Source organism: Marmota monax, unplaced genomic scaffold (genome assembly GCF_021218885.2).
Source record: "Marmota monax isolate L192 unplaced genomic scaffold, Marmota_monax_Labrador192_F-V1.1 WCK01_AAM20220418_F8-fsc00118, whole genome shotgun sequence".
Lineage (NCBI taxonomy): Eukaryota > Metazoa > Chordata > Mammalia > Rodentia > Sciuridae > Marmota > Marmota monax.
The window spans coordinates 7,262,455-7,278,010 of NW_026695231.1; the positions used below are offsets into that span (position 1 = coordinate 7,262,455).

At 33.9% G+C, this 15,556-nt stretch overlaps 1 protein-coding gene across 2 annotated transcripts in view; it reads right to left on the reverse strand.

Moving 5' to 3' along the window:
* Rab3gap2 (RAB3 GTPase activating non-catalytic protein subunit 2) overlaps positions 1 to 15,556 on the reverse strand; it is a 107,344-nt gene that overhangs the window by 25,740 nt on the left and 66,048 nt on the right. For both annotated transcript variants that reach the window (XM_046438386.2, XM_046438385.1), the window contains exons 10-19: positions 13,913 to 14,061; positions 12,884 to 12,963; positions 12,638 to 12,727; positions 10,687 to 10,826; positions 8,586 to 8,802; positions 7,891 to 8,034; positions 7,596 to 7,678; positions 7,181 to 7,245; positions 3,345 to 3,435; positions 1,117 to 1,244 (exon numbers count right to left, since the gene is read on the reverse strand). In XM_046438386.2, the coding sequence (XP_046294342.1) occupies positions 1,117 to 1,244; positions 3,345 to 3,435; positions 7,181 to 7,245; positions 7,596 to 7,678; positions 7,891 to 8,034; positions 8,586 to 8,802; positions 10,687 to 10,826; positions 12,638 to 12,727; positions 12,884 to 12,963; positions 13,913 to 14,061 (1,187 nt within the window). The remainder of the gene's footprint in view (positions 1 to 1,116; positions 1,245 to 3,344; positions 3,436 to 7,180; positions 7,246 to 7,595; positions 7,679 to 7,890; positions 8,035 to 8,585; positions 8,803 to 10,686; positions 10,827 to 12,637; positions 12,728 to 12,883; positions 12,964 to 13,912; positions 14,062 to 15,556) is intronic.

Here is a 15,556-nt window from a genome sequence, read left to right on the forward strand (position 1 = left end):
CAACTAAAAAACAAATAAATATTTTAAAAAACCTGGTTTGCCCATTTTTAACATCAATTACAGAATATCATCATGAACACAGTATTATTAAACTGCTATATAAAATCCATCTAAAATTCCCCAAATTAAAAACAATATTAGAATGTGTGGTTTTTTCCCATAAAAAAATCTTCCCTCATTTTTCTATTTATAAAAATTTTATTTGTGTGTATGTATATTTAAAATAAAAGATTTCTACATAAAACCTCACTGAATTTTCAAATATGCCAGATATTTTTCCCCCAGGACTAAGGATCAAACCCAGAACCTTGCATATGGTAGGCAAGTACTTTACTACTGAGTGACATCCTCCTAGCCAGACAATTTTAAAAGTGCATCATCAATAACTCTGACAAATCACAAAAATCATCTCAACTTACTCAGGTAAGTAGAGGACACGAGGTCCCAAGGTTGGGCACCTGCCTAATGTTATAGTTATTTTCTTGTAAGACACTATTTTTCTCTATTTTCTATTAGGATTAACTTTATTTCTCTGCATAAAAAACAAGAATTTTGTACACATTCCTCAGAAATAATACTATACTACAATAAATATTTCAAGGGGCTGTCTCAAATTTGTTTTATAGAATAATACAACATTTACTGTAACTGTTTTAAATACTATTGATATAAGGTAGAATTTTAAGAATGTATTTCATTATGTAGTACACAAAAGAGCAAGCTTAATTGTTTGCTAAGAAAAACTGATCTCTTCTATATCACAGAATTATTTTTTTCATAATAAGAAATTATAGTTTTATAATATCAGCAAACTTAAAATATTTTCACTGGAAATCTTTTCTAGAAGTTGTTTTATTTATAAGAAGTCAACTTTAAAAACTGTGTTGAGAAAAACCAAATAAGTCTAGAGTAATAAACATCAATTAATAATAAAATTTCATATTCTCATATTAGTAGTATAATTTTAGCAGCTAGGCATTGAAAGTCAGTAGGGGCATGGTAAAGAAAATTTAACTTCTAAAAAAAACTTGATTTTTCTACTACTTTATAACTTTGAGAATTAAACATATATCAAAGAGACTATTTTGTATAATACTAAAATTTTGGATTACTCACATTATCAGAGACTGGTGTATCTGAATGAAAATCAACGGAATTCAACTGACTGACAGACTCATAAAGATGTAGTAATTTCAGTTTACTGGCACAAAATTGTAGCAACCCTTCATCAACAGACTCAAGTTCTAAAAGGCAGAAGGAAAAACATTCAATGTTCTGTTGTATTAATTATTGGAGTGATCAAACAATAACAGATTTTGAAAGCAAAGGTAATTTTTTCCATTATGGTAAAATGTATAACTTTCTAAATGAAATGAAATGCTCTAATAGTAGGAAGGAAAAGAAATGGGGGGAGGGGCAGAAAAAATAATCTGGAAATCCTTTGAAAATGGTTTCCTTCACCCCATAACTACTATGCCCTGCTATGCTCACATACTGAAGAAATTCAATTACAAAGTTGCTTGACTCTTATTATTATGATGGTCAAAGATAATAAAATTCAACTAGAAACTATGAACTGTGACAAATTTTTCCTCAAGAAAGGCTCACAAATATATTGAAATTAAAATTCCATTTAAGCACACACATTCTCCTTGAATTCCATTTAACACACCCCCCCATTAGGTTTTATTTTGTTCAAGATTAATGCTGAGGAAATACTTTCTAAATACATTTCTGAATGAGATTTTACATATTTATATGTAATATAAAACAAATATTTGTTCTTTGAAAAGACAGACAATGAAAAGCCCCAAGAAATCTCATTTAGGATGTAATAACATAGAAAACCATCCAGGTTCTTATTGATAACAATAAAACTCAGCAAACAAAACACTGGAAAATTTTAGGAACCTCACTTATGGGTTGAACTTGAAACTGTGATGATCGTACAGAACTCCCAAAAATGATGTTTGGCTTATTCCCAGCCCAGTGCAAGATAATGTTTCATTTAATAAATTTTGATATTTTGTTAAAACCTTGAGGGATGGGGGGGCGTTCTGTTGTCATATATTGTGATTTTTATTTCCTTTTTTTTTTTTTTTAAAGCAGGTAAAATAGCACTTTAATGAAGGGCTACTATGAATACGGACCATTAGCAACAGCATCTTACAGTAGGGGAGAAAGGCTGAATTCAACTTCCCAGTATACTTTTTTTTTTTTTTTTTTGGTACCATGGATTGAACCCAGGGGCGCTTAACCAGTGAGCCACATCCCCAGCCATTTATTAGAGACAGGGTCTCACCGAGTTCCTCAGGGCCTCACTAAGTTGCTGAAGCTGGGTTTGAACTGGCAATTTTCCTGCCTCAGCCTTCAGAGTTGCTGAGATTACAGCGTATACCACTGCACCCGGCTCCCAGTATGCTTTTTAAAAACAAATATTCTAACCAGTTCTGCACACTAAGGAGTTTACTGTTTACTGAAAGTCAGCTTTATATATGTGTTGGGAAAAAGTTAATAGTAAATAAAAGTAACTAAATAAAATCCTGAAAAATATACTATAATTTGTTTATTAAGTTACCATTGGTTGGCTTTATACATAATTAAAGAAAAGTATAAACATAAAACTATATTCATATAATTATCATGGCTACCAAAAAATCAAATAGATGCACACTACAATTTAACTAATGTTAGGAATTCAGGATAAGTTGAATTTTGCTAGCTTACTACAACTCTAAGAATAATCATGTCTCAACATTTTATATTGGTATCTTTTCTCACAATAGTGAGATTCATATAGAAAATGTTTTCAGCCAGCACAGAAGCGCATGCCTGTAATCCCAGTGGCTTGAAGGGTGAGGCAGGAGGATTGTGAGTTCAAAGCCAGCCTCAGCAATTTAGCGAGGCACTTAGTAACTCCTAAGACTCATCTCTAAATAAAATATAAAAATGGGCTGGGGATGTGGCTCAGTGGTTAAGCGCCCTGGGTTCAATTCAATTCCTGGTACTACTACTACTACATTATATATATATTTTCCCCCCACCCCCACCAATAAGAAACAGAAAAGGGCTGGAGGTATTGCTCAGTTGATAAAAGTGCTTGCCTAGCAGGCACAAGGCCCTAGGTTTGATCCCCAAAACTGTGAAGAAACAGAGAGAGAGAAAGAACAAAATCACATGAAGATCAACTGTATACTTTAGAGATGTGGAATAAAAAAAGAAGTTTCCTTATTTTTCATGTGTATTATTTCTACATTAAATAACATGATAGTATCATTTGCCCTATAATGAGAGTGATAAAATTTGAAGTGTAAACAATCTCCAATGAATATAAACTCTATTACCTTGATTTTTTAATGTGTCCATTAAAGTCTGAGTGATGTTTCTAAGGCAGGAAAATGGTAAACGTTCACTTGCCAAAATGCCTTCCAAGGCCTAGAAGAAAGATATTGAACAATTCTAATAATTATAAGACATTTTTAAAAGTTTTATATTTATATTTATGCACCTAAATTTTCACTATCCCAAATTTCCAAGGGAAGCTTCATATTTAAGTTGCTGTAGTAAACATACTTAAGAATTAAAGGTGAGGGCTGGGGTTGTAAGCTCAGTAGTGGAGCACCTGCCTAGCATGTGGTGAGGCACTGGGTTCAATCCTTGGCACCAATAAAAGTAACTAAATAAAATAAAGGTATTGTGCCCATCTACAATTAAAAATATTTTTTTAGAAAAAGAATCAAAGGCACATCATAAATAACATGTAATCAACTTCATATCATGTCTCATATGGTATAATGACAAAAAAGTTCAGGGTGAGAATAAAACAACCAGAAGGCAAGTGCTGATCAACAGAATGGCCAAGACAAACAGAAACAGAGACAAAGCCATTCATCAACAAGAAGAGTCTGAGCAAGCCTCTACTATACAGGCATAAATAAAAAGAGGTTACTGTCATGCCGATAATAAAAGCTGACAATTTAGTTATAGCTTAACTACTGCATATGTACAGGTGAATCTAAAGGCCAAGCTAGATGGATATAGTATCCACGCTCTGCTCATCTCTCACAATATATAATTTGTTTATTAAGTCACCAACCCTCTAATATACTTGAGTCTTCTTTCCCCAGTTCCAAAATATCTCATGCCTAATGTAGCAAACATCAGAAACATTGATGGGTTACACACAGAAGTTAAAAGTTCATATCGTTTACATCAATTTAATATGTTCATTAATTTAAATTGATGATACTAATTTAAAAAGTGGACGAAGAATGTAGCATGAGACAAATACCACATTATAACACAATAACTTTCATGTTTGTGAAAGAGAAATGGGGTGGCTCACAATATTGTTAGGCCTATGACGGGACAATTAATTACCTGAAGAACAGAAAGAAAGTGACTGAAAGAGGCAAGAACACAGGAAAAATGTAATCTGTCTCTGTTCTGCTTACAAGTGCACATGTGAGAATCTGGCTTGCTTTCTCCCTGCTTACTGTAGTCAGTCTCCCAAAATCAAAACTGAATTCTTCTCTCCCTCAAATGTCATAAGAAAATAAGACAACTTTTGCTATTGGGTTTTCCAGCATTTATAATAAAACCCACAGCTTCATACATGATGTAGGAGTACAGTTTTAAAACATACACACACACACACACACACACACATATACACCCCAAAGAACAAACCAAACAACCAAGAGGATAACCAGCACTATGCTGAAGTTCCCTAATTCTGTTTTTCCATGATGTAAGATAAGAATGATGGCATCAAAGTAGGAAGATTTGTTGGGGTTATGACCCTCTCCATGGTTCCCTAAACTGCCTTTGTAGACATCCTCCTTGTCATCATACTGTGTCATCTTTAATAATTGAAATTTGCCCCAAGAAAAATGAAAGCCAATTAACAGTCAATGGAATGGAAACTGGGATTACAAGATACAGTAAAAAGTGCTTTTAAAAATGACCACAACAAAAATCACTATTCATTAAACTCTTCTAGTAGATAGCTGTAAAATAAGAAATACACATATTAGTCTCTACCCAGAGTCCCTGGCATAAAGCTTTTAAAACCCATGTAATTTTCTGAGTGACAGGGGTTACACCCTTCCCATATGCTATGCCTTATGCATCTCTTCCAACTGATTGTTAATCTGTATCTTTTGTAATATCCTTTAATATACATGGATAAAAATAAGGAAAAGGTTTTCCTGAGATCTATGAGCTGCTCTAGCAAATTAATTGAACCTGAGGAGCAGACACAGTCAGAAGTATAAGTGATAGTCTAAAGACATCTACTATGTGTGACCAGTGTCTAAAGTGGCAGGAAGTCCTGTGGGACTGAGCCCTCAACCTGTGAGATCTGACTTTCTTTCTAGGCAGACAGAGTGAACTGAATTAGAGTTCACATTGGTCAGAGTGGGGGGAAATTCCCATATTATGGGATTTGGAGAAGTCTGATTAGTGGAAGAAGTATCAAGTAACATCTAAGAGAATAGGAAAAAACACTGATTTTTTTCTTATATTTTCACAGTAGCATTATCTGAAATGCTGTGAATTATAAAAAGGAAATATTTAGTAAGGTTCCTATTTGAAGGCACTTTAAAAAAGTATAAAGAGGAAAAAGCTGGGAAACTTATAAAGTAAGTAGAAAATGTAGTCTAAAGATGAACTATATGGCTCTAATTAAAAGTCAAGGAGAGCTGGATGCAGAAGTACCTCCATATAATCCTGGCGACTCAAGACGCTAAGGCAGGAGGATAGCAAGTTTGCGGCCAACCTTGGCAACTTAGCAAGGTCCTAAGCAACTTAATGAGACACTATCTCTAAATAAAATACATAAAATGGCTGGGGAGTGGCTCAGTGGTTAAGTGCCCCTGAGTTCAATCTCCCATATCAAAAAATAAAAAGGTTACCATAGCTCAATGGTAAAGTGTCCATGAGTTCAATCTCTAGACCAAAAAAAAAAAAAAAAAAAAAAGTAGAGGAAGAATTCAGGGTTACTTGTGGGGATTTAAGTGTCACACAAGAAATTATAAAGTCAGTACATGAGCTCAATTATGAGGGGTTTATGAGGAGGAGTGGGAGTAAATGTTACAATCAGTAACCATATTACAACCACCAGCCTAGCAAAAGGCAACATGACCGAGATAATATCATGAGGCTGTGGAGCACAGGGACTCTCCCACTGTATAAATGAAATTATGAATTAGTACAGCTATTTTGAGAAACAATTTTTTATCATCTAGTACAGCTGAGAAAGCTCATAACCCAGCAATTCCAATCTCAGGTATAAACTCCTATATGTGTCCACCAAGAAACATATACAAGGATAAGCATGGCATTACTGTTTGTGATAGTAAAAAATTGGGAACAACCTAAATGTTCACTGGAAAGAGGGAATAAATAACTTAAGAGTCACAGAGTAGAATTCATATGGTATAGAAACAAATCAACAATCACTATATCTACAGTTCCATGCATCATATGATGACTCACAAAAACAACATTCAAAGAAAAACAAGACAGAGAAGACAGAGCATGCCTCCATTTCTATAGTTTAAAGAGAGAAAATGCACCAAGAGGTTTCAAAGAAGTCATAAAGAAATGATGCAACTAAAAAGAGCAAAAGAGAAACACAAAATTCTGAATAGCAGTTACCTTAGGAATTAAGGGGATGGGATTGAGGAGAAGCGCATGGGGCTCTTTAGAATTCCTGGTAAAATTCTATTTCCTACAGTGGATCAGACACGTGTGCTTATTTTACTATTTGTCTTTAATCCAAGCATATTATGTATGAATATGTGGCTACATAAGATCCATGCATTCAAGGGTATGGAAATACTTACATTTTTATAAAAGAGAGAGACCACAGAAATGTCCACATAAACTTATAAGAAGTGATAAACATGAATAAAAACATGAAGACTTTATCCTGTCATATTTGGAAGGAAACCAGAAAATAAAGATTTTCTTAATATAAACATGGATGTGTAACCAATGTGATTCTGCAATCTGTACACGTGGTAAAAATGGGAGTTCATAACCCACTTGAATCAAATGCATGAAATATGATATGTCAAGAGCATTGTAATGTTTTGAACAACCAATAAATAAATAAAAAAAGAGTGATACACAATTACCCTGTGTCAGGAAAAGTTCATATGTGATATACACTTACTTGTTTTTTGGTTGCAGGGTACTTAATATCAAGAATTAACTCCTTTATTTCTGTTTCAACCAAATCTATAATGAGAAAATCAAAGTAGAATTTTCACTTTTTATTACAGTGAAATATTTATCTGAAAGAAAATGAACATTGAACACATTTGTACCATAGTCAGTCTAAAGAATTTTGGGGTTCTCTCACACTATTGTTATAAATTTTAACATCTCCTAGATGGCACACTTCATCCTTATAGAGCATCTCCAATAAAAAGAACAGGAGATTACAGGCACTCTCACCTCATTCTGAAAAGCAGTTGAGATAGCTCATCAATGCAGTTAAACATTTTGATTGCTCCATTCTGAATATTTATTAATTTAAAAAAATAACAAAACAGTTTACTTCATTATTTTGATTGAAGGATACCTACCAAGATTGGGAGATTTTGTTTTCAATAAGGCTGCTAGTTTCTTTACTAAGTGCATGTCCTTGGCTCGTTCACTCTTCTTATCACTAAAATAATAAACACAACAACTTCTTACAGAATATGAATTGTTTTCTTTCTATTCCTGATATACTCTCTCTTTTTTCTTTACATGCTTCCTATTTAAAGATATGAGTCTAATGATGGAAAAAACACACTAACTATAAAACAAAGCACAAGCTAAGGAACTTGTAAAAATTTACAGAGAAAAATCAATCAGCAGACACTCAGCAGATCTTACCTCAGTGCCAAATGGAAAGGAACATTCACCGTTTTCACACTTCCAGACACAGGGTCAACGAGACAGATTTGGTAAGTCTGCGGCTGCCAACTTTGACTGGTAACGTTATTTAAACCCATTATTTTGTAGCCAGGATACAGCAGCCTAAAGAAATCATATAAACAATGTGGCAGAAATGTTAGAAAAAGGAGAAATGACAAAAAGTACTTTTACTATAGCTAGGGAACTCTACAGTATCATCAATTCAGGAGCACTAATAAGGCAAGTAAATACTGGTATCAAAAACATAAGTAAAGCAGGACTTGACTGGCAGTTATACCTTGTAAAAGGTACTATAAAACTAAATGAATACAGTCAGCCATATGTGTTAATGTTCACCTTGCTTATGATCATCACTAGGAAAATCTGAAGGAACCTTTCCTTTTGGGCTTCACAGTGTAAGTAAAGGGCAAATGGCTCCATCAAGCTAACTTTCAACTCAGTAGCCTATCATGGTATTTTCAATAATATTTGCTATTAAATATGTCATATTTAATTATATACCAGACACAGAAAAAAACAAAGTAAAGAACATTACAATTCTCAAACAATTTGTAATCTAGTAAGTAGCTTTAATCTAATAAAAGCTTTACTTTAATAAAAGTATTCTTATATTTCTTTTTATAGTTGACAAAATGCCAGGGCTTGTAGCTTACCTGCAGTGCTTTCCCACGTTGAAAGCTCCTACTCTAGGTCCCTGCTGTGTGCTCCACACTTCTAAAATTCCCCTTCTTGGTGCATAGATGACAAGGAACTGAGCTACTCTACTGGGACCCTGATTATTTCCAAAGGGGGAAAAGTCCACCTTTTCTGGGACTCTTTCATGGAGATCCTCTACAATTTGAATCCATCCAATTTGTGCATCTCGGTACCCTTGGAGACAGAGGGAAAGAGAAACTAGTTAATTAATCCAGGTTCAGTAACATCTGGAATACTGGAGGGAAAGGGCGGGTGTTAAAAAAAAGCTATAGAAGCACATTATAATTTTATTATGAAATATCTTAAACAGGAAAAATAAATATAATAATCTATCACTGAGTCTTATCAAATTTTAATATTTTGCTAGCTATATTTGCTTCAGATCACTTTTTTTTCTTTAAAAAGAAAATATTATAGCTAACACTGAAGCTTCCTGATCAACACTATACCCTGCTGGATTCCATTTCCTTCCTTCCTTTTCTTTAAAAGATTCCCTCCTTTAAAAAATATTCTGGGGAGGGCTGGGGTTGTGACTCAGATTCAGAGTGCTTGTCTCACACATGTGAGGCACTGGGTTCAATCCTCAGCACCACATAAAAATAAATAAACAAAATAAAAATATTGTGTCTATCTATAACTAAAAAAACATTTAAAAATATTCTAGGGACATTACTAGGTTGGGCTTCAAAATAAAATAAAAGCCTAATTAAAAGATAAACAAAAGATCAAACTGATTTCCTGCTATTCAAGAATCTTGGTGGTACACAGGCAAAGGGAAAGCATGACTACAGAGGTGATATGAGGGAAATGTGAGAGGAAAGCAGCAAATAGTGCTCTCTTCCATTATGGGTGGCCCATCTCAAAGGCCAGCACACAATGGAAAGGAAAACTGACTGCAACAGCTATGAGGAAAGACAGGCAACAATGCCAGCAATGAGCTCGCCATAGTGGATCTGGGCCATTTGGCATGTCTACGTCTTCTATGGCTAGACAAATCTTGCTGAGAACACAACTCTGATGTTTCAGGACAGAAATGAAATATTTTTAACAATGAAACTTATTTCTACAGATATTGAAACATATGGCAGGTAAAGACTGCCTCTGCCCATCACTGCAAGAGTACTTTGGCAAGAAAGTGATAGTGGGCCTCAGTCTAGTCCAAATAATATTAATGTCTTCAAATCAATTATTCCTCACATTGTTAAGTATAGACAAGATTGTACCATAACTGTGGTTTCCAACCAGTGTTCTTTGCAGACACGTTACTATTCCAGATGACTCTAAACAATGGATTATCCACTTCTTCCTTAGTCAAATTTCATTTTATTCAGACTGACAGTGTACTCAGTTAAAAGATATTTTTAAGTATCCCTTACAGTTAGGTGTGACCACGTCACTAATGAATTATAGATAAAGATTGGAGAGATTCTGGGGGACTATTTTCAAAGTAGACTGACTCAGTTGGCAGGAGCATCCTTCTTCTCTTCTCCCTCTTCTTTTCTAGAATGCAAAGAAGGAGGCTGGCAGAAAGAACCCTGAGTGGGGAAGCTACATAAAGGAGACTAGCTTCCTGAATATATATATCATATTGATTATGTCATATCAACATATGAATAGCTGAATGAAACTGACATAGTTATTGATAAATTAAGTGGCCTGACCTAAACATACATATACAAAAGTCAAGTTAGTGAAGATGGATTTGCCAAGTTTTAGTCTTTTAAACCTAAATGACGTGGTGAGAACCTTTGGCTGAAGAGTGGTCTTGGGAAGGAAAATGAATGTAGCAAGGGTGAAAAACTTAATTCTGAATTCAGAAATTGACAATGACAGAACTGAAAGAAAGTGCACAAGGCAAAAATTAAAAGCACTTATGAGGTGATCAAACTTAAAATATATCTCAATTGATTGATCTGATTTCATATTAAAAAGAGAAAATAAAAACAACAGATTAAATGCTGTTATCAACCAAAAGCTGAAGGACGATAAATGCTGCTCAACTCTTGCAATGAAAAGTTAATTAAGTTTTTTTCTGGATTTTTGTAAGAAAGTAAGTACCTTTCCACATGCGTATTGCAATTCCTCTTGCTACATCTAATAAAATAACTCTGCCAAAATCATCTGTTACTGCTGCCAGTGTGTTACATGGAGACAGACATATACTTTCACCGTGGCGTCTAGAATCTGGAAGTCCAAATCTGTTATTTAAAAGTAAATATAAAGCTCAAATCACATTCCAATCTGGAAACATATAAGAAAATACTGAACAAAAGACTGTATCTGTTTTTACATAAAGAAATATGAACGTAGTTCTGAATTGAGAGATATTTTATTAATTAGTCACATCTGGCATTTGCAATAAAAAATACACAAAAGAAATAAAATAAAAATATAATCCTATGTAGGTTTTCTATAGAGATATCCACAACTTCATATTTTTAGAAAATATCAAGTGTAAGTTTATCCTTCCTTCCTGGGTGCAGTGGTGCACGTCTATGATCCTAGAAACTTGGGAGGCTGAGGAAGGACTAAATTTGAGACCAGCCTAGGCAACTTAGCATGGCCCTCAGCAACTTATCCAGACTTTGTCTCAAAATAATTTAAAAAAAAAAAGGCTGGGAATGTGGCTCAACAGTACAGCACCCTGGGTTAAATCCCAAGTACCCTATCCCAACCCCCAAAAAGTTCATCCTTCCTTGATTAAGAAGCAAGTCAAAGAAAACAATACCCTTACAACCAACTAAATATTATAATGCTTGCTCCTACACATCTTTTGTCTATTTTAAGTTCTTTTTTTAAAAATTTTCAATTCTTGTTAAAGTCCTAATCTGTTTTCTTTTTTGCTAGAGCATATTTTGTTGACACCAATATATCTGCCTGTAGCAAGAACTTTCCTTTTTCTAAAGAGTTATCACTAAATTGCTATTGGTCTATTATCAATCTTATTAGAACTATGGAGTAAAATAAGAGAGATAATGAAAAAGGACCGGGAAAGTTACTTCCAGATAAAGTACCTGAAACAAAGTGCTCAAACACTGTTATATCTATCTGAGATATATAGGGTCACATGGGTAATTTCTTGATTGTTGAGTCAATTCATGAAAGTCAATAAATTACAGCACAGTATTTTAAAATGAGATGAAAAAGTCACAGAAGATAGACTTCAATAAATTTTACTGACAATTAATTAGTTGGCTTTCTTTAAAAAAGAAGGGATGGGTTCTATTTCCTTTTATGGTGGTACTTTATATTAGGTAATAAGAAATGATTTAAAAATAAAAACAAGCAAAAATCTTGCTCCCCCACCTCCTGCAAAAACAAACAATACAAACAAAAAAATCAAAACACCCTCACAAATACACTAACACATCCTAAAGCATTATTAAAATAAACACAGAAGCACAACCCACTACTCTGAACAGTGCTTAAACACTCAGAACTCCTGCTTTTATTAAAAAAAAGAAAAAGAAAAATCACTAAGTACTTTTTAGCTATCACTTAACTTATTTTCCAACAACTTAAACTAAGTTTGTAGATGTCTGTTAAAAAGCATACTCAGCAAATACATTTTGAGCACCTGCTGTATAAGAGGGAGAAGGTGTGAACAAAATAGGCAAGAATCACTCTTCTTAAGGAGTTTACATTCTAGTGTGTATGGAGGCCGCAGGTGAACCCATCCTAAGTATTTTCAGAAGCTCCAAAGACTCATGAAATCAACAAATCAACTCAGTGTACTGAAAGATCATAAATAAGTATAACAGTTATTTCTTCTTTCCTTCTTTTTTCCCCCCCCCCTTTGGTACCAGGGATTGAACCCAGGGTGCTTACTCACTGAGCCACTTCCCCAGGCCTTTCTATTTTTTATTCTGAGACAGGGTCTCACTAAGTTACATGTCAAATCCTCCTGCCTCAGACTCCCAAGTGGCTAAGATTACAGGTATAAGCCACCACTCCCAGCCATAACAGTCGTTTCTAAAAATACCAAAAGTGACAAGCATGGCAGACTTGCCTTACAGCTAAAGGGGTAGCTGGCTCCACCTTTGGCTTCTGCTTTTGGACAGCTTCTTCTTCATGCTTACTTTTCCAACCAAGCCAACCACTGAAAAGAAAGAAAATTTAAAATAAAACCAGAGCTTCAAGAATTCTAAAAGATAAAATAAAAATTAAATTAAAAAAAAAGAATTCTAAAGTGCAGACAATCAAAATATAAGGTAAAACTAAGTTACACATAAATTAAAAATTGTTATTTAATTACCTGGCAGCATTAAATAAAGCAGAAGTGAGTTTACTTGCAACTGCTAGTGCAACATGGGATAATAATGGTTGTGTGCTTCCCTGAAAGAGAGGACATTTAAATGAGAAAACTCAGCAGCTTACAAAGAAACAAAACCTACCTTCTAAATAAGAATTTAGAATGCTCTGAAAAGATGTAATTCCTGAACTAGTAGCTCACCTTCTTTCAGACAGTAAAAACTTTATTTTAGAAGCAAAAATAAAATCACTAGTAGTCTATTTTACCTTTAGGATTTCTCTCATTGAATTGTAACTTAAAGTAAATGTTAAATTAAGACACGAAGACAACATTATTCTAGCTGAGCTATGGATTTTCCATCTATACACAACTGGCTCTTTGCCCTATTTTTCTCTTTTCTTTTTAAAATAAATTTGTATAAAGTAAAAAGATAATTTGGACAATTTTGAGAGGACTGCTTTTTAAGTGAGAAATAAGAGCTGCCAAATTTAACACCTAATTTTCCCATATTTTAGGAAGCATTTTTGCCACTTCTATCAGCAATTTATTCTGTTTTTACAATTCCTCATTTATTCAAATCCCTGGTGGGCTGACATAATTAACAACCCTGAGCTTCTGGCTATTGCACCAATATTTAAAAACTGAGTTGTCAAAGAACTCAGGACTTCAGAAACAAAGAAATTTGCTTTACCTTATTTATTCTATTTTACCTTTTTAGTTAATCTAAAGAATTTAGAAGAAATGTAGTTCTGATTAATTTTAGCTTCAACTGAAAATTAAAAATGTAAACTGCTTAGGGACTGAGGCTGTAGCTCAGTAGTAGAGCACTTGCCTCGCACACGTGAGGCACTGGGTTTGATCCTCAGCACCACATAAAAATAAAGAAATAAAGATATTGTGTCCTTCTATGAATAAAAATTTTTTTAAAGTGAACTGCTTAATCTTTCTAAAGCTATGTTACCATATCCAATTTTTAAACAAGTTGAAAAAATTAAGAGTGGCCTTACTCATGATTAGTAATGAAACTCATACCTCTAGAGCATAGAAGAAGCCAGTAAATGGATTGGACCCTACAGTGATATACTGAGACATGGCAGGTGGACTGTTTTTAATTGTCGCATTAAATCCACCTATATTGGAAGCAGTCTTCATTTGATCAAAAGGGGACAGAGTCATAATACCTAATGATACAAAAACAAAAGGAAAAAAAACCACATGATTTGAATGCCTTGAAAAGGCACTATCATTTTAGGTCACTACAATTTCACTTTTATTTTGAAATGCTGAATGTTTGGTTTTACTTAACAGATAAAAGTCATTTTTTAAATTATAAAATCAACATTAGAAAATGCTCAAATATTAAAATTCTCATCCATAATTTCTCCAGCCTATAAAATATTACAAAACCATGATTTAAATATTAACATTTTGAAAATAGATATAAACTTGAAAGGTAGAAGGAATATACATCTATATCCCCAGGTTCACTTCTTAGAGGCAACAACTGATAAGTTCATTATGCTACCTTCTGGAAGTATTGCATATACACAAATAACTGCATACCAAATAAACTGATGTGTGCCTTGCTTTTTTTTTTATTTGATAAAATTTCAAGGAGATGTATTTCATTCTTCTTACTCTTAGTATTCCCTCTATGAACATACCATAATTGATTTAACCTATTAATAAATATTTAGGTTGTTACCCACTTTTTGGTACTACAAAGAAAGCTGCAATATATCTCCTTAATGTGTCTTTGCACACCTATTAAAATTATCTGTATAGTAAATTCCTATAAACAGAAGTGCAAAGTCAAAGGAGATCTGCATTTTTTAAATTATTTTTTTATTTATATATGACAGTGGAATGCATTACAATTCTTATTACACAAATAGAGCACAATTTTTCATATCTCTGGTTGTATACAAAGTATATTCACACCAATTCATGTATTTATATATGTACTTTGAATAATAATGTCCATCACATTCCACAATCATTTTTTATCCTATACCCCTAAATGTGGCCTATATACACAATGGAATATTACTCAGCAATAAAAGAGAATAAAATCATGGCATTTGCAGGTAAAGAGAAGATAATGCTAAGTAAAGTTAGCCAATCCCCAAAAAACAAATGCTGAATGTTTTCTCTGATATAAGAAGGCTGATTCATAGTGGGGTAGGGAGGGGTAGCATGAAAGGAATAGACGAACTCTAGTAGGGCAGAGGGGTGGGACAGGAAAGGGATCTATATTTTAAAAATTTTACTAAGTATTCTCATACTGCATTCCAGAGGTGGTGATAATTTACACTTCCTCCAAAAACTGCAAGAGAGTACGTATGTTAACAGTAAAAATGCACTCTTAAACATCTACTTTGTAATCTGTGAATCCTGTTATAATGAAGAGCTATTTTTCATTTCCCCAAGGCTTTAAGAGCAAAAGTAGATAGCTTGAATGCTGATATTCACATGCCTGTGAATAGTAGAGGAAAAACCTGTATCATTTAAACTCACCTGGGTGGCAGAGAGAGAAATGGGGAAATGTGAGATTAGGCATGTGGGAAGTATCCCTCTGCTGTTAGATTCTAACATATGTGGACTTAGGCAATATCTCAAACTTGGGCACTCACACAGTACAAGGAAACAGCGTGTTGAGAGGAACTGCACTCAAAT